This window comes from Chelmon rostratus, chromosome 5 (genome assembly GCF_017976325.1).
Source record: "Chelmon rostratus isolate fCheRos1 chromosome 5, fCheRos1.pri, whole genome shotgun sequence".
In the NCBI taxonomy this organism is placed as follows: Eukaryota; Metazoa; Chordata; class Actinopteri; order Chaetodontiformes; family Chaetodontidae; genus Chelmon; species Chelmon rostratus.
This window is the reverse complement of record NC_055662.1, coordinates 12457391-12482771: the sequence shown is the minus strand read 5'-3', so window position 1 is coordinate 12482771 and position 25381 is coordinate 12457391. Positions and strand designations below refer to the sequence as shown.

Sequence of the window (25381 nt, the reverse complement as noted above, 5' to 3'; positions counted from 1 at the left end):
ATTGGGTATAATCCCAAATGATAGACTTTGACAATGGCAACTCTAGTTTAACTCAAAGTGGCCATGTGTTTAAACTGTCACATAACCAGACGGCCCCTGGTTTCGCCTAATCAAAAATGCCTGCACAGGTGTTCTCTCGCTACTTCTTCATAACTAAGGATAATACTATGACCATTACAGTAACTAATATCTTATATGGAAGGCCTACCTGAGCAGTTAACAGGTTCTCACACTCAACACAAAAATACAACATTCAAACACCTTTAACAGAAACAAAGACAAATGTGGTTGACCAAGTTTATTTTATTTTATCTCTATTGGATGGTGTGCAGAAGGGGATGGGACACATGTTCAAACAGAATATTCACTGTCAACTCATTAATGCAAATACTGATGCACTGATGATTTCCTTATTAATGAAAACCTTTTGGCAACCAAACACTGTATTAAGACAAATTTGTACATCACCTATAATTGGACTTGAGTTGGGAAATGTTGAAAAAAAAAAGATTTTGTACCCAAACATAATGATTTTATGAGGAGTCAGAACAAAGATAAACATCAAGGGGTGAGAAAGTCTCATCATGCCAACATACACACACACACGGATAACACTCACACTAGGTTTACACATGGTCACTGATGAGAAACACAGAATCAAGGTTAAACCAAGCGGTTTCTTTAAAAACACAAACACATTTTGTTTAAATCAGCAGTCAATATTAAACACACAAACTATAAAAGAATGTATAGAAATGCATATAAAACTTTAACTTTATAAAACAATTGTTTAAATTAATAGAAATACCGGGTGTAATAAAAATAGGCAATCAACTCAAAAAAGAAGTGAGTACTAGCTGGCTTCCTGAGAAATTTAGTTATACTGTAATATACTAACAGCTGTCAAAATGAAGAAGTGAAAAAATGATAAAAAAAAAGGAGGGAAAAGGAGAAAATGACTCAAAAATAACAGAGACCAAAAGCTAATCTAGTTACTGATACAACTTTACTAGCAACGTATACAATGTATGTTTTAATGTACTGACCATTTAACTTGCAGTGCTCTCCATTTTCATGTTAATCTTAATTAGAGTAGTTGATTGTCTCAATTGGGTGTATTGCTGAGTTGTTCTGGATGTCATCTAAAATGCTCCAAGTGAAATTTGTTTTTTTTTCCCACCAGTTTCTCTGTAAAACAAACAAACAAACAAAAAAACCCCCCAAACCCTTTGATTAAGCAATTTGATAAAATTTTAATCTCATGGCTGGCAGTCATTCAGTTGAACCTTCCCATACCGCAAAACATACAAAACGTGTGTTGTATACATTAAGTTGTATACCATAATTTGCATTTACCTAAATGTAACTTGTGGAGAGGTGCTGTAGTGCAAAAGCATTCTCTACTTAGCTTGAAACTCTCACCATCACCTTAGTAAAATAAATGTGACACAAAGAATGCCCATGCACATTAGAAAACTACATCACTACTAACCTTTACATAGTTCAAATAAAGGCGATATTGCACAATATAGCATAGTTAAACATGTTACTGAAATAAATGTACATAGCTTAAACTATTCCTATGCTTTTCAACCCAGTTACTGTACTGCATATTGCTACTGTCCAAGTCTTCTTTGCAGTTAGGTTTATTAAAACATAAACTGATGTTTTGTTTTGTTTTTCCCATCAGGGCAAACACAAGAAGCTCTGTTGTGTGTTGCACTGTGTCAGAGCTGTTCATTGATCTTGAATTCCGCACTTTTTTTTTGCATCGTGCTGCTTATTGTGGCAAAACACAAGAGCAGAAGAGTCACTCTCAGGCAAAAGCTCTTCAACATTTCTCAACAAATGACCACGCTATGAAACCAGAGGAATAAATGGCAACAATTAGCTGACTGGACCTGGATAGTATAACGGCCCATTTATGAAAAAGAGAAAAAATGAGAATGATTAAATTCTCACATCTACCGCAATTATAAAAAACTAAAACACAATGTTTACTTACTGATGGGTGTGAACTATCTTATATGTCCAATTTGGTTAATTGACATCAGATCTTACTTTGTAATTTTGACTACACTTTGTTTTTTTTAATTCCCCTGGCAGGAAAGGATACCATAAGAGGTGAGTGTATCTGGCACAAAAAAAACTCCCACTTCCAACAAAAAATCCATCACACAACAGCAATAATAATAATAATAAACTTAGATTCCCAAAATGAGATTGTGTCAGTCCAAACTGCTACATATCTAGATCACTTTTACAGATAAGACTGGTTGAAATTGTGACTTGCACTCTCTATGTAAGTTGTCAGCAGTGAACAGTAACACTGGTTAAGACTGTTAAAGCTGCTTTTGGGCAGACCTTTACGTAAAAATTAAGTTAACACAGCCAATGCCACAAAGTGAGGCTACAGCAGAAGAAAAAACGTCTCATTAATCCCATTTGAGACATCAAATGTCTCTTTTATTTGCCCAAACGGATTACTGGTGTCAAGTATGGTCACTAGTAAAAAGTCCACAGGAAGTGATGACATGAAACATGAGAGCCAACTGTAAAACAAACAGCAAACTGTCCTATTGCTCCCGTTAGCATTTGGGCCTGCGCAGTCTAGTGCAGCTTTAGACATTTCTATGCATTTGTTTCGAACTCAACAGATGCCACAGCCAAACATAACAGAAACAGTACAGAACACAGAAGGAGTGAATTAAAGTTAAGGCAACTGACCTGAAAGTCAGGCTATTTTCCAAAATGCCTTGTGATTTTTCTTGCCAATGACAAATGAATTCCAATTTTTCAAATGTTGTTTTAAGCTTTTTGATGTCAAAGCTAAAACATCAAATTTCACTAGTTTTATTAAAGGCCATTTTTGACCTTATTGAAATGTTTTCTTTTGTTGTTTTTTAAATAAAAAAAAATCTGATTAAATTTCATATTGGCCTCATCTTAGTGAATCTAACATAGCAATTTAAATATGTTTTTATGTTGTAACAAACTGAAATTAACACAAGGCCAGGAGCTTAGAAAACATATTTGAAAACATATTTGGGTCCTTCACTTGTCAATTGCAGACAATTACACTGAACTATCAGGACATACAAGTAGACCAAGCGCTTGCTTTCTGTTACACCACAGAAAGGGTAATAAACCAGTCTAGTGTTTCAGTCGAGTGTGAGTACGTTTGAGACATATAATTAATGTTTTGAGGCTCCATTTCAGTGTCAATACTGTGTAGTCCTGTGTAAACCTGTATAAATTCTTTTGACACAGATTCATCTCATTCAAAACTATTTTAGCATCTTCCTCACATTTGTTTAGGTTGTTTTGTGCAATTCCTTGCGAACAAACAATGTGGATGCAGCATGACGATGAAATAGATTAGAATTAGATCCCACTGGCATACTGGCAGTAAGGGTTGGGTATCTGCACACTGATAGGTTGCTCCACCAATATAACTGCATGGGGGTGACGTCCTGTAATACAAGTCCACTGGGTAGCATTCAGGACTATAATTGCTTTTCCTGCACTGCGCTACTACTGTAGGTAAAACACACTACACATCTTTCCCCAGAAAGTGGACATCAACCCTTCCACTCTGCCAAACTGGCTTCATGAAGGGGTCACACTCTCTTGTGTAATACCACGTTGTTGCACCGCTGCCAAGACTCAGGCCGACCAATGACAACTCCTCTGCCTCTACAGCGCTTGCACTACCAACAGTCTCCTCAATGACCCTCTCAGACACAAGGATCTCAGAATCCACATGACTCGTCATAAGTTATCCCTGATTTGTGATTTCATGTCATACTGTACTTTTATGATTTTCCAATCAGTTTCAAACCAGGCTCACATGAAGGTATTTGAAGGCCATGGTCATCCCTCTACAGCAGAAAAACAATGACCACCGCAGTTACGACTTATGTCAGGTCAGTGCTGGACAACAGCTAATATGACTGTGCAGTTTGCTCGTGATTGATATCGTTTATACAAATATGACATGTGGTGAAATAATCATCTGACTTGTTAAATACTGTGAGTGAACATCAGCAAAATTTTTCCTCCCCAAAAAAGAAAAAAAAAAAAAGAAAAGACAGAGTTACAGCCTCTTGCCTGTCATGAACTTGTGATAAATCCTTTGAATTATAAAACAGGATTGGATATTTGATCCAACTTAAAATAAATGAAACAAGTGATGGCTGTTCATTGGCAATCCATACACAGGAATGAAGAGGGCTCAGAGATCCTCTTGCCATCTCATTTGTAACACTAATGATAGTGGACAGATTATTTTCATGTACTCTATCTTGACTCGCCCTGATGTTATCGTTATGCTAAACAGTGGAAAACTTTGTTCACGTTATTATTCTGTCTGAAGCAAAGTTGGCCAACAGTTTTTCATACTTGAACTGCTCCACCACTACCAAGAAGCATATAATGTGAATGCATGCTGCTGCTCACAATGTGACTGTGATCTTACTGCTAAAAAGCATCACCACTGGGTTATAATGGGAAGGCCTGAGAAGTTGTTGTAAGGGACAGAAAATCAAGTGCACAATTAAGAATTAAAAGACCACCCTGACGCTATCAGCACTACACACACTACCAAGCTGGCACTGGTTCTTGATACCCAACCTCACTGGCAGCACACTGCAGCAGGACTACTGCCTGCTTCAACATGCCCTCTAGGACAGTATAGGCATTCACTCCTGTGTCAGGGCCCAGTTGGTCAGAATCCGTTTTTTCACTCATAGCCACAGACCTGTTCAAGCCTGTTCTTTGTCGACTTTCCATAACTGTTCCTTGACCTCCGTGGGCAGGGTGTTGAAAAGGTCCTCCTCTACCACGAGACCGGTTCTCTTCAGCTGTCGGCACTCGCCCAGCTCCACGGGCAGACACTCCAGACGGTTTCCTCTCAGCTCCAGCTGTGTCAGCCCGGTCAGCTCTCCAAACCGTGATGGCAGGGACTGCAGGCAATTGTTCCCCAAGTTCAAAGTGCGAAGCTTCTTGCACTGGAACAGCTCATTGGGCAGGCTCTCAATCTTTATTTCAAGGTGGGGGGGGATGTTGTGACAGGAGAGAAATGGAGATAAATTTGAATTTGTGACTTTAAAATATTTTCAGCAGCAGACAAACTGTTGCAAACAAGCCACACGGGTAAAAAACTTGCCATGTACATAAATTAAAATGGTTGGAAAACAGTGATTATTCAAGTACTCACCCTGTTGGCTGTCACTGCCAGATACTGAAGATTCTGGAGAAAGCCTATATCTGTCGGGATATAGGTTAAGTTGTTATGGCTCAGGTCCAGGAAGCGCAGCTTGCGGCAATAAAACAACTGGCTGGGGATTTTCTCAATCTTGTTTCTGTTCAGGTACAGTTTCTCCAGATTAGTCAGCGTACCAATCTGGATGGGAATATAGGCGATCTGGTTGTACCAGAGCTTAAGGCAGACCAGCCGATGAAGGTGCTGGAAGCTGATGATCTCCTCGATGGTCTTCAGGTTGTTGTCCTTCAGATCAATCTCCTGCAAGTTGTGCAAGCTGAAGATTGAGTGTGGTATGCGCTCTAGATCACAGCGAATGAGCTCTAGTTCCGTCAAGTTCACCATCTTCTTCAGGCTGTTGAGCACCATCAGCTTGGTGCCTTCATTATTGATGGAAAGCTTCTGGAGGTGCATGCCCACATCAGTCACCACCTGAGGTAGCTTGGTGAGATTGCTCTTCAGACGAAGGACTTTGAGCCTCTTGAGCTCCCGGAGCCCATCGATGACAATGTAACGGTTGTTCTCCGCACTGAGATTCCCTGTCAGATGAAGTTCACTAAGATTCTTCAAACTGTAGATCCATAAGGGAATCTCTTTAATGTCAGTGAACTTAATGTGTAGAGACTTCAAGTTCTCACGCAAAAAAGCCAGTGCAGGAGCTTCGATTTTGGCTGGCGTATGGTAGAGCCACATCTCTCGCAGGTTAACCAGCTGAGCGATGATTGGGGGGATGGTGACATCGGGGATAAGCTCCAGTTTAAGAACCTCCAGCTCCATCAGGTCAAATACTGTGTCTGGAATGCCACTCAGCATGAAAAGGTGCAACTCCAACTTCTCCTGAGAGTTCTTGGTAATCCTCTGCCTGAGCTTGTCCAGTGTCCACTCATTGTTGAGGTTGAGCTGCCTCAGCTTATTTTCGCTTACTTCTGATAGGAACACCGCAAAGCGTTTAGAGTACAGAGGGTCATATTGATCTATCATGTGCATCATGAAAGCAAAGTCATTCTTCACATCGGGTATGTCGCTGTAGCTGCTCTCTTCCCGTATCGACTCAAAGGAGTACTTCTTTAGAGAGCGCCGAAGCATCCAGCAGAGTGTGTACATGCAGATCAAACCGTACACCACCACTAAGCTAATGTAGAAACAGGCTAAGATTTTAAAAAGTGTAGCCAGCGGGTGAGCACAACGGTACACGCTGTAACCTGTCAGGCTCTCTATATTTACTGAACAGTCAACACTGAATTTAATATCGTGCACGTAATACCCTGTATAGCAGATTATCAAAATAAACTTGATGACTTTGATGATGGTCTGACGGATGTACAGTCTGTACACAATGTCTCCTTCTTCAACGTGTATACGGAACTTCTTAACTTTTTCAAACAGGGCCTTCGCCTGTTCGCCCTCTTTCTTGTCCAAAACCCCTGTTTCTGTTCTATCTACTATGCCCTGCTCAAAGCGTGTCTTTGTCCTTTGGAGCATAGGAACACTTGCTTCAACATCCTCACTGATAACAGACTCCTTGTGGTCCATTGAGCCATTCATTTTCATTGGTTTTGGGTCACTCTCTTCAACCACTGTCTCTGACAGTGCCCTAGTTGTCCATGGCGAGTCAAAACATTTCAGCAAGATGGATACAAAGTGCTCTAGTTTGGAACTAGTCCGTGGGAACTTAAACCAAAAGTTGCTGCATGCTAAAAAAATAAGGGTGTGAAGTAATACTAGGTAAGGAAAATACTTAGCAAACCAGTGCAATCTATTCTCATAGCACACAGCATCCACATAATTGTACTGATGGCGGTCCAGATCATACTGGATCCCCTTGGGCTCCAAGAACAATGATGCGGAGAGTGTAGAGTTGAAGTTCTTCTTGCAGGTCTGATTGACCACCCATTTGCAGGGTAGGCAGATCATCTTGTCCTGGGTGACCTGCAGTGTCCCCCCAAACACAGAAATCATAAGCATAACAATGGAGATGTAGTCTGTGAACACATCCCACCATGGTTTCAGGATGCGGTATGCTGGCTGTGTGTCCACAAAGTACCGCAGCTCAGTGATGGGGATCATGGCTTTTCTGTGGAAAAAAAGCAGTTAAAGAGATAATCACAAGTGAGTCCAGTGATATACTGAATTACATTGGCTTGACAAACATCAAAATGCATCAGATATGGCTTTCAACAAAAATAAAAGGAAAAGGCGCCCCCTCCATAATGCAAAGCCTTTATCTGAACCACAACACAATACCAAGACGACAAATCAATACTAGAATGCTAACTAACAAGGTCATACATCAGGACTTTGCAGACGGTTAATTTGAAGGCTGCCAGCAGTAATGAAATAGAGATTCATGCTTGTTGTGACAAAGAACTGCCTGATTGACTTCACTGAGTGGGCTACCATGTTATTGATTTACCTATTGTTTAACAGACACAATTAATCTTGCTTTCAAAGGGGGTGTCATACTGGACATAACATTTCAGGTGTTTTGGACAAATGGCAAACCAGCCATCAATAAAATATGATGTTAATTTGTCTGCATTTTAATGTAGTCCCTACAACCCATTTAGGTGAAGAATTAAAGGGTTGCTGAAGGAAAAAAAAAAACACAAAAATGCCTTGAACGTGTGTGCAGGCTATAAACATAATAAATGAGCAAATTAACAGAACAATCATTTCAGATTGGCTTCATCGAGAAAAACTTATGCGCCTTATTTCCATTGCTAGGGCACCATAACTAGCAGCAGTGCACTGATCCTAATTTTCCTCTACTGATGATGATTATGAAACCAAAAGTAAGTACTTCAAACTGTATGAAGTACAATATTAATGAAATTAGTAAAAGTTGAATAAAGTCTCTAACAATGTATTGTTACACAATAACAATAGCGATGAAGAACCAGTAACATAGATGACTCACTATCTGCAAACACCCTGTGTGTCAGTGATGGTGCTGATACTGATCCAGGGTATAGATGCATAACTATTAACTAGAAGAGGTGATACAATGATACATACCGTGAGACATTTTACACTTGCCAGCCATCAGATATTTTGCAATACTGTTTATACCATGGTATCTTTCTCTTAACATTACTGGGTGCATTAGGCTAAATTAAGCTCTGTTGCAAATCAATGAGCAGAACTGTTTCATGACAGAATTGGGAATTTAAATAATTTATGAATGAATGTAATGAAGTACCTTGCCAGGTATTAAATTTGCTGGATTAGGCTACACCTCACATTCCTGTACGGTGATTTTATCCATTAAAAATCTTTAATTTACAATCCAGAAACTGCATTAAATCATGACACTATGAAATAAAATTTCATACACCATACCATAGGACTTAATCTGTATTGTAAAGCCTAATTAGGAGAAAATCTTTCCATGCAACCTCACAAGTACATTTGGCGCACAGGCAGCAAGACCCACTTAAGTTATTACTCCAAGCTGTCGGTGTGAAGTACAACCAAACTAAAAACAACACACATCAACAACATAATTTGTGCGTAACGATCGATAAAAACGCGCTTAAAAAATGGTTCTACTTACGAATCCAAACTGCTGAGCGCGATAACTCCATACATAAATAGTTAAAAACAATCCACAAGTACTCCTTCGCCTCTGCTGTACATCAGGGCCAGATAAAGCCATCCAAATCAACCTCTAGCCTTGTGTGAGTGTGACACACCCTGCATGTAAGCTTGAGAAGTCACTCTTCTAAAGATGATGTTCCGTTTTGGCTTGTTTAATCCAAACAACACGACTGCCAGAGGAGCCACCTTGCTCCGCTGCTCTCTATTCTTAGCCATTTCCGTTAATAATACCCAGAGTATTGTCTGTGGGGGCCTTGAGAAGCACCTCCCTTGACCTTCAGGAGGAGATCCTGTTTACCTTATGGAAGTTGCTGTCTCCAACCAGTGTCTCTCTGGAATACTCTACCATCACCTTTTGCACCCCCACCGCCCCCAAAAAACACACACTGACACACACACACAACAGGAGTCTGGATTTGGCATTCATCAGAACTTGTACTTTGTTAGGAAACTGTAAAGGCGAGGAGTCACGATGCCTAGTCTGATCCTTGGCCAAATAAGCATATTTAGGCTGGCCCCAGTTCAGAGGAACTTTTGCACACATAACAGCTATTCCAGTCTGGTAGCCTGGGTTGGATTAGATGATGTACCAGCAACAAATACACTCAGTAAATCAAATACTGACCAGTTTGGAGGTGTTATCTGTGCTCCAGTGCCTGATGATGTCTCTGGTGGACAAGCCACTCTCTGTGGATCCAAAACTCTTCATGGACCACTGCCTCTCTCATCGTTATGGGGTTGAATAAAAAACCTGATTTAGACATTAACAGATGGAAATGTGGTTACAGCTTTTTCTAGCACATTCAGGAGTGATATACTTTACCAAAAGCGTAGAGAAAGTTGCCTGCATGTGTATTACAACCTACGTTCAGTTCACAATAAATTATGTTGTTCTTTACGGGCTATGGCTCTTTTTGAGGAGCGTGAAATATGACACGACTAGTGTTGTCAGATAAGCGTGTTAATGAGATGGATGTGCTGAGTATCCATCGGTCACCGCTCGTAATGTTAGCGTTAGCATGGGATGTCTTTGTCATCTGGCTAGGTGGCTGAGCAGGCGCTTCTCAACAGAAAGTTAAAGCTAGGTGTGTTTTTTTCTGTATAGCGTTACATAACGTGACACCCTAGATTTGAGGAAGTACGCTGCCATCCGACAGCAAGGTACTTATCAGAACCGCTCACAAACAACCACAATCTTTGCTGTTAAAACATGTTAGCAAACTAAGCTATGCTGCTGTTAGCTAGTGCGCTAACCCAGCTAAGTACATATTGAGCACCGGCTCTGTCATCGAAAGTTTACATCTCATCAAACGCTGACATTAAAATTACAGTTATACATTGCTCGCATGTCTTAAAACTACCATGATGTTCAACTTACTACGTTTGGTGTGCTACGGTCAAATCCAACTCTAGTCTATTATCAATAGTTGCTAACAAATTGCGTTCACCGCTGCTAGCAGCTCAGCTTGCTAGCTGTTGTTTTTTCCAGCACCTCAGGAACAGCTATTCCCTACACCGCGGAGACGATGGGTGGCAGTGTGGTGGATTTGCCAAACGTAGAGCAAGAACACTCTTCCTCTCCGTCCCGAAAAGATGTTCCTGTTTTTGCAGTAAGGAGAAGATTTTAAGGTTTGAATGATTCTACAACTGCATCAAATTGTGTGATTTAATTTCGCTGATGTTGCCATTGAAATCCTGGCGGATTGTGTCCGCATCTCGGGCTTTACTCCACCCAAACTGGCCGATGACGAAGCGACAGTGTGTTTATAAAGCTGTTACATGTTCAGCACAGTGTTTGTCTACCAGCTTCCCCAAGGAGGACATATGGGAGAGCAACACGAACTTCAAAGCACCGGGAAAGGAAAGGAAGCTAATTTCCTACACCAATCCAGTCAGTTCACCCAGGAATTACTGTACAGGTCAGGATAAACTGAGCTGCTGGAACTGCAAACAGACTCTTGACAAAACACCTGTATTCTTCTGCATGTCATGCAAAGTGGTCCAGCCCCCCGAAGAAGGGACATCCTACTTTAAACTTCTGGATTGGTAAGCATCTTATCTCAATTATCATTACGCGCTATCTTACTTATGAACATTTCATTTATGAAGTCAGTCTGTGAGCCAAACATTTCACCTTTCTATGTGTTGCCTCTTTTCAGCGACTACACATTCACACTGGACACACACAAGCTGCAGAGAAGCTACTTGCAGCTCCAGCGGTCTCTGCATCCAGACAACTTCAGCCAGAAATCTGTGGTAGGGAGGGGGGTGTCAGGGGGATCTGAATAGAGATCAGCCGAGTAACATGGCTCATGACTCAGCTGAGGCTGTCCTAGCCTGACAAGTGCGACACAGGAAATTGGGTTTGACCCTGTGTCCCTATTAAGCCAGTTGACTGTGCATATTTGTTTTGTTGGTGTGATTCATTGTGATTTGGCCAAGGGAATAACTCTGGGCAAAGTTGAAGGATGGGTTTGTTAAAAGGAATTGACAAATTTAGGCAAATTTAAGCAGCTTTGCGTATTAAGCAATCAAGCAAACAAGGTCAAGGCAAGCAAGTTCAAGGAATCAAAAGCTAAACAACTGCGAAGCTGATAGGGCATTGCTTTGTAAAAGAAAGGAGAAAAACACAAGTGGAATACTTGGAATTACTATATATATACACAGAAATATAGTAGATCTGAATAAGTGGAGTGCAAACAGCTTAATATATATATATACATATATATATATATTTTTTTAATATGATCAATTATATTTTTACTTGTATCAGGAAAAGCACACAAGATTTCCTACTTAAATTTCCCCAACTTGTCCACATCCAAGATGAGCTCTACAGGACTGTTTTCAGTGCCCACACTGATACATGTCCTCAGATGCTGCCACCCAGGGGAACTACGTCAGTCTTGAGGAATAAACATCGAGAGTGGCAGCATACATAAGCAAATGTGTTGACGATGTGGTGATCACAAAGACAATGAAATCATTACACAACCAGAAAGCCTTTCAGTCAGCTGACAAGACAGCATACAGCACTGCTAGAGCAGCGAGACAGAAAGCTGGCATCCAGCAGTAAATATGAGTAGGTTGCAGCTTGGTCTCATTCCTAGATGTTGAACACAGACACTTTGTCACGCCCCTCAATGTCTCGTACAGACACACAAGGTATGCTTCAGGGTCTGTATGATACGCACCAGGCTTTAAAATAATTTTTGGTTCCTGTATCTAACCAAACTGCGACCGTTTCACAACATTAACCACATGTTAGGAAAGCTTCCTGTCAGGAAGGCTTTGTATGCCACTAGGATGTGAACATGATCTGCCGGAGCAATTGCTCTGGGTGTTTAATGCTGCTGCAGATGGGTTTACAATAGAGTTAGTTAAAAGCCTGGTGCATCTCATACGGACGCTCAAAGGTACCTTGTAATCCGCAGGGTGAGTCAAAGTGGTGGTATTTGATGCTCTCGGAATGAGAACAGGTTGGTAAAGCTGTTCCTATCTGTGTACTAAAAAACATGTGCCAGTCACCTAGTTGATGTTATTACTGTAAAGATATCACTGTTGCAGGAGAGTGTTCCCACGTGCTTTAATGCAGCCACCATTGTCCCTGTGCCTTAAAAGTATGTAGGGTCTAGTCTCAATGACTCACCCCCGTTCTGATGAAGATATTTGAGAAACTTGTTCTCCATCACATCAAAGACAGCATCCCAGCCAGCCTGGACCTTCACCAGTTTGCATTCAGAACCGGCAGATCCACAGAGGATGCCATCTCCACTGCCCTCCACTTAGTCTTCACACACCTTGAAAATTACAACTTAGACTTCCTATTTATTCATCCATTTAGATGAATTAGTTTTGTGGGTAGCATAAAGGGACTACAACTAGCATTTCATTACCAAGCCTGTGTTGCAGAATGATGAATTAATGAACCTCGTACCTTGTACCTTGTACTCACAATGGCTCAGTTCCACTAAGTAAGCCAGCAGGTGATTCCACTAAGCCAGCGTGCACAATACTATTACACCATTAGTTATAGTGTGATTTTTTTTATACTGTGCTTTTCCTGCTATGAGATGTCAAGATGTCTACTGTGAAAAGGGAGAAAGGTCTATTACAAAATACCATACATTGTTACTTAAAGATCTACAAGGAAGAAAGAGAAAAAGTTTAAATGACCTTAATTTCAATGATAAAGGATAATGTATGATTAAAGTTTGCAACACAAGTTGAATGGTAACTTTTGAGTGTGTAAAAGTCATTACGAATTAAAGTTTAAGAAAGCCAAAGTTAAACTCAGTAGTGGTATTAACAGCTGAACTCACTTAAAGAGTTTTTAAGGGAGAAATAATGGCTTACATGTCTCAAATAGGATGTGCAGTTGAAGCTGAAATCCAAATTTTGATTTAAAAGCATATTTGGGCAGAGGAGGAACAGTGAGTTGTGGAAAGTCTACCTCAAAACAGCTGGCAAAATGACTTATTTTCATTAATGTTTAATCCCAGTTATATTCTTGATTAATTACATATTATTATATTTATGAAATGGTCATTAAATGTATATAAACATACATTTTGTGAACAAAAATAATATGTTTGTGACTCCAGCTGCCAGAAAAAAAAGGCATCTCTTAACTGAACTGGAATTTTAAAGTGGCATCCCATTGATTTCACACGTAAAGGTCAGTTAAGGTGAGAAGCACTGTGAGAACAGTTGTATAATGTCCTGTTTGGCTCTGGAGGAGCTTTGTCAGAGAAAATAACCACAATTATGACACATCAGAGTCGTAATTGGGTTATTTCGTGTTAGGCTGCGAGCCTGCGGAGCAGCGTTTTGGGAGCTTGACCCATACTAGGCACCAAAGGACATCTCAGCCTCTGCTGCTTTGAGCACCCTTTTGAAAAACTATATAGAATGTCGTTAATGACATGCACACAGAAAACTAATGATGATGGTTTATACCGAAACTAAAGGGAAAAGCAAGGAAAAGAGAGATGATTTTAGTTTTTCCACTCATAAATTTGGTCTTCTCTTTGTCTTCACTTTTGATTTGTCTCTTCTTACAGGTAGAAAAGTGCACTCTTCTACCACCAGAAATTGTGGAAAAATAGGTTTGATGTAGTTGGTAAATCACTTTAGCCCAAAGCTGGGCTGATGAGACAGGTAGGCCTATATTTTACATAAAAACGTCCACGAGTGCGGCTTTAAAAACGTCACAGAAAGAAATAAGACTTGCCCCAATGCGTCTGAGCAGTTTAGAGCGGAATGTGTTTATAGGTTATTTTACAAAGCGGTGAACAGTTGACAAAATTTTCACATTATCCGGTTTCCCCCTCGTGGATCATTAAAAAAAAATTGCATGGCAGTTTGGAAGAATAAGCATTATGAGTATGAGGAGGCGCAGAGGTGTGTTGCTTCGCACGTAATTTATTCTGTACACTCAGGTGGAAAAGCACAATGCAGAATGTTGTCATGATATGATATGAAAGCTGAACTCATATTCAGCAGACTGTGAGAGAGGAGGGGCAGCCTAAATGGTTTCTTCACACACAACCTGTCCAATATTGTCCCGGCTCTGTTTTATTTATCAGCACCTCTGGCCATTTTTTCTTAATTAGACATCTTCCAGCCTCTGGGTTCTTAACATATATAGAAAACTCATTACTTATACAAGGATACAAGGCAGCCACCTACTGCACTGGTTGTTATTACAGAGACAGCTCCACTCGATGGGCCCATGGGCCAGAGCTTGAGACTATTGATTTTCACAAGAGCTGACAGACCTGATAGCTGCAAAATGTACTCGGATACGCCAACCAATTCCGAGATATTTTCCTCCCCGGCTCGTTTCCACACATCTGTTGTGTCAAACTTACACCTGCATCCCTTGAAGGGTCCCAAACTGCTCGACTACAAAAGAGTAGCTGGATGTCACACACCTAATTGTCAGCATCACCAAGGATTTGGTGTTTAGAAAACTGACAGTGGTAAAGATTGGGATGGCAAAATAGCTCAGATGTTATTCCCTTTTGTGACAGTTTGCTGTGTATCTCTGAATAATGTGAATATTTGTTGTTCCAAATGCACAGTGTGTTAGTTAAAAATCACAGTAATACAGATTTTCCTTCCCTCTTTTAATGCATGCATATGGACTGAGCTTCCCGTCATTGGAAGCGAACTTAACAGAACCCTCTTTTGCAGAAAGAACAGAAGTACTCAGAAATCCAGTCGGCTCTTGTGAACAAAGCATACAAGACTCTGCTTAAGCCTTTGAGTCGTGGTCTTTATATGGTGAGTTTGAAATCCCTGACTTAACTTCTAATGAATAGTTTACTTTCATAACTGCAAGCTCTGTCTGTCTGATCGCCTTTCCTCGACAAACGTCTTCACCAGCTGACAGTCAAACGTAGTGACATGCATTTAAAGGAGCAGCTGAGTTTAATGATCTCCCATGCTATGTTTCAGCTGGAGCTGGAGGGGATGCGAATAGAAGAGGGCACGGACTCCGGGGCTGATTCGGGGTTTCTAATGGAGTTGATGGAGATCAATGAAGCCCTTGATGAAGCACAGACTCCAGAAGCAGCCAATAAGATCGGCGAAGACACAAAAGGTAAACAAATATGTCTGTTCAATGTATCGAGCGAAAGTCTGGTTGAGTGATTAGAGCTGATTGTTGATCATAAATCAGTAATCAGTTTAATACTACACCGGACACTTGTTGAGCAGCTGCTTTGTCAGAGATACGACGGAGAAGCAACCGGTGTGTCTGTTTACAGCTTGATTCCACCGGGCATCGTTGCAGCGCGGCTTCATACCCCACTGAGAGCGTTTCAGAAGCATTTTGCCAGACGGATTTAGTTGACTTGCTCAAATTTTGTGATTTTGATTTGATTTTTCCTTGATATTTGTGCTTTTACATAGATAATTAGGGTAGTTTAATGGGTTTTTTTTTGTCTATAATTGTGTTTATTCTTGATCTACAATCGGGAGTCTGCACAGGGTGTTTTATTTTGAAAACTAACTAGATTCTCCATGCCGTTCCTGTGTCTGACTTCCTGCTCCATCTCATCTGTGCATCTTGACGCAGCTTCTGTAAAATGTAGACTTGGCACATATTTTCAGCCCGGTGGAAGCTGCAGGTTACAGTGCAGCCAAACAATCTCATGTTGGAGGTATGCATGTGTTGGTAATTTGCATTGTTGGGCAAACTACTCCCAGAGAAATGTAGCAAGCTAAGCTACAGCAACATGGCAAACAATGAACCAAATTCATTCCAAGTCAGTGCTTTCTCAGTGATCAGTCAAACTGTCAGTCAAACAAAAAACAGGTAAGTTCAATTGCTAATTAAAGAATGAACAGTGGTCTCTGTTCTCACTAATCCAACACCACCAGGTTTTGAGAACATGTATGTCCATTTATGTCTTTGTGTGTGTGTGTGTGTGTGTGTGTGTGTGTGTGTGAGAGAGAGAGAGAGAGCCAGCCAGCCAGCCAGCCAGCCAGCGTGCACACCTGTGCTTGCATGGGTATGATCGATTCAGACTTGGGCACATATGCAGGACAAACTGTTAACTCAAAATGTAATGACTCAAACCGCTGTAGAAAGGGAATAAAAATCCAGACTCCCCCAGGATCAAATTCCTCTCCGTCCTCACCCTCTGCCATATTTCCATCATTTCAGCTCAAGCTCGCGTGTCTGTACTCCCCTGCAGCAGAGACGTTTTAGGAATGAGCCCAAGGATTGATACACGATATCACCGTCATATTGAAGAGCTCCTGTTGACTGCACATGCACGTCTGTGTGTGGCGATGGTGCCACTTACTGATCCCTAGCAGTCTGACTTCAGACTGCAGCAGAAAGCTCCGCTGCATTTGGGCTTCAGAAATGCTTGGGTAAATGTAGCTTGCGTGGATGCTACTACATGATCGGTGACAGAGTATAGCTGCTGAAAAGCTTTTTGATTCAGAAAACAGCACCGGTATCACCATGCTACTGAGAAATGTAGTTAAACTTTTAGCTACTTTTAGCGCCGCTAAAGCACAACACTTAATATAATCAGAAACAGGATATGCTTTCCTGAAAATCTTAAGGATTACAACCCCTTACAGAATGGACATCATTGCCTACTGTTCATATGCAATGAACAAGAAGACTGATAATTGATGCAGACATGACAGATTTGTGATCTGTTCCACTTGTGTCCCCTTTTGTAAGCCAAAATGTTTCATTGTGCTAGATGGTGCGCACGTCAAGCTGTGTTAACACAGTACGTCTGAGTTTTCAAGTGTGGTTTGCTGAACTGGAACTTGTTTCGTCCTCACTTGCAGGGAAACTGGCAGACTTGACAAAGGCGATAGACGCTGCCCTGCTTAAAGGTATTATATTCAGATGTTGCAGTGAAACATTTTCTGTTCCTCCCACTCACTCCTTTGTCTGTTTTGTGATCTATGCTGAAACATTTCCTTTAAGTCGCTGAGAGTGAGTCAATGATTGAACTTCCGTTTGCACTTTCTTTCTTTCTTTTTTCCTTTCTTTTCTTTTTTATCAGGAGAGCTTCAAGCTGCCAAGGCGCTGCTCGCCCAAATGAAATACTATGCAAACATTGAGGAGAAAGTGAAGGAAAAACTTAGTGAATTCATGTAATTCTTCCTCCTATTTAATGTCACTTTATTTGATATTTTTAGCAACTTTTAAAAAGTTTTGTACACAAGCGCACAAATTATTGTACATTTGTCATGGGATTATGTAAATTTATTGTTTAAGATGAATAATAAAACCTTACCTGTAATGCACAATGCGCAACTGAATTAATGATGATTTGTTCTTAATGTTATTTTTTTGATTAAAAGCTGTGTAGATATGAGGGTGTAATTGGATGCATACAGTATCCCCCTTGAATTCCACTAATTTCACATTCGTAATCATATCCACTTGTACCTAATGCATCATTAAATATGGCAGAGATCTATAACAGACTGTGATTAAAATGCCGCTCGGAGTGTTTATATGATTATCCTTATCAGTTCAGCAGTTGTCATGTGGGACTCAAACACAGATGCAGCACTCTCATTCAGTTCCTCGGGTTACCTTTAGGTGGAGACATAACACCTTGACAATCATGCAGAAGAGCAGTACATGTTGTACTAACTGGATTTGAGAGCAGAAGGAAGTCCTTTATTGAGGCAGACAGCCTTTTGAATTATTTATAATGGCTTCATAGTATGTAGCATTAATGCTATGATAATCAGGAAGGCCCCACTGAATGATGATTACTTGATGAGCCAAAGATCTGTGATCTGTGTAATTTCTAGCTCATAAATTGATGTACATTGACCCTGCACACCTATGCCTGCAGCACACTGATAGGTGCATCAGAGTGTAAATTCATCCATTTCCCATGTTTCATTTTTCAGAGGTTTTTTTTCAACACCATAGAGAAAATTTGTGATAATATGTAATTGCTTTGCAAATTGGAGCTCCAGTCACATCAAGGCTTTTGATCCGAGAAAGTGATACAGGTGTAATCACAATGAAATATGGGAGGTGTCACTTAATCTGATAGCAGAAAGTGAACCGTCATATCACATAGCATTTGAAAAATGTATTTGAGACACACTGGCATCGTGTGTATTCGTGGTTTTACACTGACGCTGTGTCCGTTTGTTGCACAGCCCACTGGAACATGCCACTGTAACACATCCTGACTGGTTGTTTATTAAGTCTGGAACAACAGTGTCATGTGTCTGAAGCTGTTTCGGTTTTTCACCATGGGGAAGCAGTTTCCTTAATACACATGGATAGACAGTGAATTAAACAGGACTTCTTCCACCACAAGGAGAATAATGGGCCTGTTTATTATTCATGTCGTAATCGGAAGGCATCTACGGCGCCTTTAAATTAATGAGAAAATGTGATCGACCAACGCTGAGGCCACTGCTGTCTCCCAGAACTCTTTGAAATTGAGTTTGAAAGAGACGAAAGGGAAAAAACTCACCACAGCTGGGCTGTGAAGTTGACTTGGATGGGAAAGCTTGGCAAAATGAACTAGGTACATGGGACCACCATGCAGCCTCTGGAATGAGATAGGTCATCGTCAGGCAGAGTACACAACTTACTGCTGCTGTTGGAGTGTTGACTTAGATCTACTGGTCCTGGTTCACTGGGTTAATTCAAATATTCTGAACAAGTCGACATGACCCAGTAAATGAAATTCCTCTTAGTTATGGTATTACTGCGGTAGTTTGACAGTGTGGGAAATAAGCTCATTCAATACTTTGTCCAGAGTTAGATGAGAAGATCGATACCAATCATATCTGTCTGCAAAATATGAAGCTACAGCCAGCGTCTGGTTAACTTAGCCAAGCCTAAAGACTGGAAACAGACCCCAACAGCAAACCTAGCTCTCCCCCAAGGTAGCAAAATCAGCCCAACACTCATTTATTTACTGTACAGAAGCTACATGTAAATACAAATGTGTTTATTTTTTGCTAGGATTATGGATAGGACTATTTCTTTTTTGGTGACCTTTATTACCTTTGAACTGAGGCTTTTTTCAGTGTTTATGCCAAGCTAAGATATGCTAAACTAACCAGCTGCTGCTGTAGCTTCACATTTAGTAGACAGATATGAGAGTGGCATCAATCATCTTGTCCATCTCTTGGCAAGAAGGTGAATATGCTTATTTCCCCAAAAAATCAGCGACTCCTTTAACACCGTGCAAGTCATATTGAGACTTTCAAGTCTTCATGCATTAATACCTAAATATTTAGGAGATAGATGGGACAAATTTCGCACATCCATTTTCACGCTGTCAAGAATCCTCCCTTTTGTATTATAGATGTTGTTTTCTTGCGACCCAAAGTGAGACCTGTGAAAAATCTAATTATTCGAAGCGTATCGGGCAAATGCTCCAAGATGAAAAATCACTGGAGAACATTTTTACCTGGATTAAGGAGCCTAAATAAACCTCCAACCACGTGACTAATAGTGCACCTGGTAATTGCAGTATTAATCATCTCCATATGGCCTTAACATAAATATCATAATAAGATTAACGTGTTCTTGTGACCCATGTCTCAGTCATGATGATCTCTTAATCACATTAGGCCATTAAAACACAATTGCAGTGCTCTTGACAAAAACCTCATGGGAAATGATAGCCTATTTGGCTCATAAAGATTATCATAAAGAGTACAAACATGATACAGACTTCAACTATGGACACAAACAGTAGCCAGTGACAGGTCTGATTGACAGAGGTCTAAACCAGTAGAGGATGAGTCACTGGAGCTGAGCAGCAGTCTTTATGATCCTCACCCCTCTGCTCAGCTGCTGTGTGACTCAGGCATTGAGTGTCTGTCCCATCATCCCACAGACACCTCGAGCCCGCTGTGTGTACTCGTGTCTCACCAGGTAGTAATGCCATTATAATCTTCCACTATTAGGCTTTCTTCCCGCCCCTTAATCCATGTTTTTATGTTGTTTGCCTCATCTCTTTACCAGCCCGTGTCTGTGCCTCCCCATAAAGCTCCTGAACTATAGCCCACTTTGAAACCTGTTACTCTACAAACGTGCTCTCTGAATTTCCTGATGCGTGCCATTTCTTTTCTCAGCTGTGAATGTGTGTGTATGTGTGTGTGTGTGTGTGCATGTTTTGATAAGGTTTTCAGCCTGTACCCACTCGCGCTACTTGGTGTCACCGTGCAGATATTACAGAGAAAAAGATCAAGAACGCAGCTGTAATTTACACTGCTGGTGACAACACAGCACCTGGGATCCCATATGTCAGCTAATGTGATATTATACAATAAACATATTGGGAAAAATAGAATCTGGCAGCATAAAACAAATACTATTTTTTCCCTTTTGTTTTTTAAACATGCCGGTAGGTCTTCATCCAATTTCTCAACGATCAACTCCATTTTCTTCTTATTGTTAACATCTTGCCGTCACCTTCAATCAGTTGATTTAAAATATGGATGTGATATCTCAAGCACTCCAGATTGCCTTGTTTTTTTTTCATAATTGAATTTAATTATGAGTCAAATCAAAACACACTTTGACAATAAGTGTCTTTCTTCTCAGCTACATGTTTGTGCAGATAATTCCCAGAGGTGTGCGCCTCACTGCAGCAGGCAAGCCGCTCCTCTAAGCTTTTGATATAGGCCCTGCTGAGAGATTTCTGGGGGGAATCTATTCTCTTCTCAGCAATACGAGGCAAAAGGCCTGTGCATTTAGACGCTGCTTGTTTGTGTGTTTGTGCGCGCGTGGTCGTAAGTGTTTGTGCAGACCCAAATCCAAGAGCTGCCGCATCTTCAAATCCCTTTGACTTCTCAGAATGGGTAATTGGCCTTCCAAAAAGCAGTTGTCAAGTAATCCCCTTATCAATTGCCTTCCCCTGAACCTCATGTCACGTGTATTCCTCCAAATGGTATTGGATTTGATCTGATAAACTGCACCATTTGTTTTTTGCAGCAATGGTATCCTGCAGCCCACATCATGTTACTGTATAGTCTAGATGGCAGGGTTTTTTTTTTTTTAGCTATCTCTCTCAATAACTCAGATCAGTCGTATTTTAAAAGTATGCCATTGGTGCATAGTAGTTGTATTCTATGCACCAGTGACTCCTAGTTATGGCTGCCCAAAAGCCTATATTGCCTTTGCATGTTGACATATTATACATTTATTCGTAATAACGGGGTCACTAATGTAACTCAATATTCTCTACTGATTTTTTAAGGATGGAGAGGTCCTCAGACAAACCCAACTTTCTATTCCAGTGCCTGTACAGGAAACTTATTTTAGACTGAGCAAGGTCTTGATATCCCATATTATACAGCTGCAATTCTTTCACCTGGATGTGTGGCTATGCAAAAATAGAAGATCCAGTGAAGGCAAATTGATATGCTGTTTGCATCTACAAAGTCAAATAGTTCAACAAAATCAAATATCACATCTCTTAAGTGTTTACAACAGTTCTGAGGAGTATAATCCCCAAGAAAAAACAGGGGTCCAGTTTTAATTAAACATCTGTGAAGCAGCAGGCTGCAGGTGGATCTGCAAGTTTACAGGATTTTTTTGGCGCTCAGCTGTCCCATTGAAACACCAGGAGATATTGCTTCAAAAGGCTCCTTTGTGGTTCTTGAGTTTGGAAAGCCTTTGAAGGCGAGGAACCGGGGGTTTTAAACAAGGTGTATTCGCGTGGAAACACAGATCAGCCATTCACTTTCAGCTTAGTTGAGTGCAAAGCACTCGCCTTTGGTGAGATTGCTCTCCTCACCTTATCTCCTCTGCCATGCTGCAGATACTCCCCGCTGCCTATCTCGCAGCAATCACATTGTCCACGGTTCAGATCTGGATTGTTTGTTTCTCATCTCATCTGAATACCATGCACAGCATTGAAACACTGGTTTCCACTCTGATTCCACCCTGGCATTGTGGCTCTCAAAGGACAAACTTTAGTACTCCCTGCACTTGTTAGCGCATCTTCTTGTCTGTGTGAGGAGTATAGCCATCAACAAGAAACATAGGAAACAGAGAGTGCTTATAGCCATGCAGCCCCTCTTTTTTTAAAATTTGAGTGCTACATTGGATATAATTGATTGTGGCATTTTAATCAATTGACTTAAGAATGGGTGGGTCTCTCTGGCACAGTGCTTAACTGACTTCACTCATACTCTGAAAGAATTTTTTTTGTTAGGTCAGGGGACTTTGTGTCACAGAATTTTTTCAGTGAATATGTGTTCCTCAAGGAAGCATTCTAGGTCCTCTTCTTATTTTCTTTATACACGCTTCCTCTGGGAAACATAATTAGTTTAAATGGACATAAAACAGAAATTCTACACATAGGTTCAAAACCTGAAAAGCAGAGACCAGAGTCAGTGTTTTCTTGCCTGTCCAAGCAAATGAAAACACGCTACAAATCTGGGAGTGATTTTAGACTCTGATCTTAATTTTCTTCACCATTTTAACTAAAATGCTGATCCATGGTTTTATAACAAGACACTTAGATTATTGCAACTCTCTTTACTGCTCTCCCTAAAAAGTCTTCAAGAAAATGACAGATAATTAAAAAAAGAGAGATCAAATTATCCCCCTGCTCGCATCACTGCATTGGCTACTTGTATATTTTAGAACTGATTATAAAGTCCTTTTACTTATCTACAAAGCCTCACATAATCCCGCACCCTCATGTATCTCACATTATGTCCCAACAAGAGCGCTCAGGTCTTCCACTGCCTGTCTTTGAGAAGTTCCTAAAGTGCCCCACAAGAAATCTAGTGAGGCTGCTTTCAGTTTTTATGAGCACACTCCCCTTGGATCTTAGAACAGCTAACTCCCTTGAATTTTTACAAAGAAATTAAACACCTGTCTTTTTCATTTGGCTTTTAATTTGGGTTACTTTTGCTGCCATCACTGTTTCTATTTACTTGTTTGTTAGCTTCTTTGCTTTTCTCTCACTTATTGCTATTCACCTGTAAATCGCTTTGACCTGCACTAACCTGTATGAAAGGTTTAAAGCTTTACAAATTTATTTCTAAATTGACTGAAATGGATTACCTAACCGGCTCAATTGAGCCACTCTGCTGCATGAACCTTAAACCAGCATTAAATTGATTTTTTGGCCACCTGGGGGCAAAAAGCAGTAAATACACCACTGACATATTATCACCTTATATATTTGATATGGTGAGAATGTGGTTTCCATTTATGGAAATGGCTCTTCACATCGCAGCCTGTCTTATATGTAATATTGAAATAAAATGCAAATGCTTGTTCCAAACAGCCTAATGTCTTAGAGATTGGGAGCAGTATTGGGGACGCTCAGTAAGCTCACCAGTTGGTGTGAATGCTAATGTGGAATCCTCGTGCAAAGAGACATCACACTGTGCAGCGGCTTTACTGCAGGTGAGCCAGACAGGATTCATTTCTGAAGGAAGGCAGGACAAGGTGATTGCATTGTGGTGTCGGCACAAACCAATTGTGAGCTCTGAAAACAAAATTCTATCATTGCGTTTTATTACTATGCAGGAATTCAGCCAAATCCCTGCACCTGTGGCAGTATATTGCCTTGACTCAATATTGTCGGTGAGCCCCACCATATTCTCCTGCATTTTCATGCAGGGAATTTGCAGTCACCAGCACACATTAATTTATAAGACCTTGCTTTTCAAGCAAACAAAAGAAGCAACAGTCCCCTCTCTGCTTGTGCTGCTGATATCTCACATAATGATGACTCTCATTACTCCATGCATCCTACCAAGTTCAACAACAATCTAACCTTTTTCTACTGCAGCTGTTTCTATGACAACATGAGCCCCTGCTGCAACTTTAAAGCTTGATAAACACAAAAGCCAGAAAATGGATTTGATTGATCTCGCTTCTCTCCACGGGACTGATATCAAGACTGATAGTGGTGTTTAGGCTAACAGGCAAAGATCAAAAGGTGATAACGTTTTTGCTCCACTTACAGATTTGCCGCAGTTGAATATTTCTGAGCAGTGCGTCAGGATCATGACTGGATTTCTCAAGCTGTGGTATTGAATGTGCATTTCAACGCAGATTTCTTTTGCAGGGAGGTCACATACGTATTCAACCACTTACTTAACGACCAGGTGAATCTGCTTCTGAGGAAATGATGTAGACCCATCTTCCCATGATATGAAAGCAGCTTCATTATTGCCTGCAGCAGGTATTGGATCTCTGTGTTATATTAGGCTCCGGTCACAAACAAGAAAACACCGGGCTTTTCTCTGCCTTGCTTTCCTTATTGCATCTGACAGGACAGTGCCACATAACTCAATCCTGTCACCGGCTCAAATTGAGGCCTTTGAGAAAGTGCATTGCTGTTGACCCTTTGCTTTCACTCAGTGCCTCCTCAGCTAAAAAAAACACCCAGGAATATGTTGTCCACCTCACCACTGCCCCAGCTCGCAAAGTAACAGGATTGGTGCTGTAATCCAGATTCTGAAAAAAACAAGCATGTGATGATGCGTGACACGATGATGATGCACCGGCCTCAGTTTGAGTCTCTTGCCAATCACTGAGTGGAGTGAAATTAATCACTCTCAGGGCTGTCAGTTGGCGTCAGCCAGGAGACATTTATCTTTGAACCCATGTCAGTAATTTGGCAATAACGGTTCCTTTGATTAATTCACTGCCTGAATGTCTGCCAGGAGAGCAGGAGTTCAGAGACAGTGACAGATTGATGATGCTTGTATGCTGTAATTCTGTGGCCCTCACTCTTTACAGTGATTAGACTTGTGCAAAAAATAAAAGACAATAGAGATTATGGCATACTGCTAAATGTGATAATATACATGAATCACATTTTGAGTGAGGACCCGTCTTCTCAGGTGCACTGTCTCTGTCTTTGCTGTCTCCAAGGTGTTGTCAGGAAGTTGCAGGTGATTTCCAGCTAGTTACGGAGCGGCACTGAGGACTGTTTGCCCGCGCTAGCTCAGTGCGTCCTCGGATTAGCTTCAGTCATGCTGCTTAAGCAAAACTGTTGACACATCTCAAGCTAA

At 40.8% G+C, this 25381-nt stretch overlaps 2 protein-coding genes across 4 annotated transcripts; one reads left to right on the top strand and one right to left on the bottom strand.

Moving 5' to 3' along the window:
• Positions 1 to 285: 285 nt before the first annotated feature.
• Positions 286 to 10370, bottom strand: lrrc8ab (leucine rich repeat containing 8 VRAC subunit Ab). The gene is made up of 4 exons (XM_041936513.1): positions 10239 to 10370; positions 9486 to 9611; positions 5219 to 7337; positions 286 to 5039 (listed from the first exon to the last, which is right to left on the bottom strand). Exons 3-4 carry the CDS (start codon positions 7328 to 7330, stop codon positions 4764 to 4766), a joined length of 2388 nt encoding a protein of 795 aa, XP_041792447.1. The 5' UTR covers positions 7331 to 7337; positions 9486 to 9611; positions 10239 to 10370; the 3' UTR covers positions 286 to 4763.
• Positions 9881 to 17641, top strand: hscb (HscB mitochondrial iron-sulfur cluster cochaperone). 3 transcript variants are annotated; one of them, XM_041936514.1, is made up of 7 exons: positions 9881 to 10021; positions 10321 to 10906; positions 11020 to 11116; positions 15059 to 15148; positions 15323 to 15467; positions 17183 to 17230; positions 17404 to 17641. In XM_041936514.1, the coding sequence occupies exons 2-7, from the start codon at positions 10539 to 10541 to the stop codon at positions 17496 to 17498; spliced, it is 843 nt and encodes a 280-aa protein (XP_041792448.1). In that variant the 5' UTR covers positions 9881 to 10021; positions 10321 to 10538; the 3' UTR covers positions 17499 to 17641. The 3 variants fall into 3 exon arrangements, with proteins under 3 accessions (XP_041792448.1, XP_041792450.1, XP_041792449.1); XM_041936516.1 differs by having other exon boundaries at positions 9898 to 9945; XM_041936515.1 differs by having other exon boundaries at positions 9905 to 9945; positions 10318 to 10906.
• Positions 17642 to 25381: the final 7740 nt, after the last annotated feature.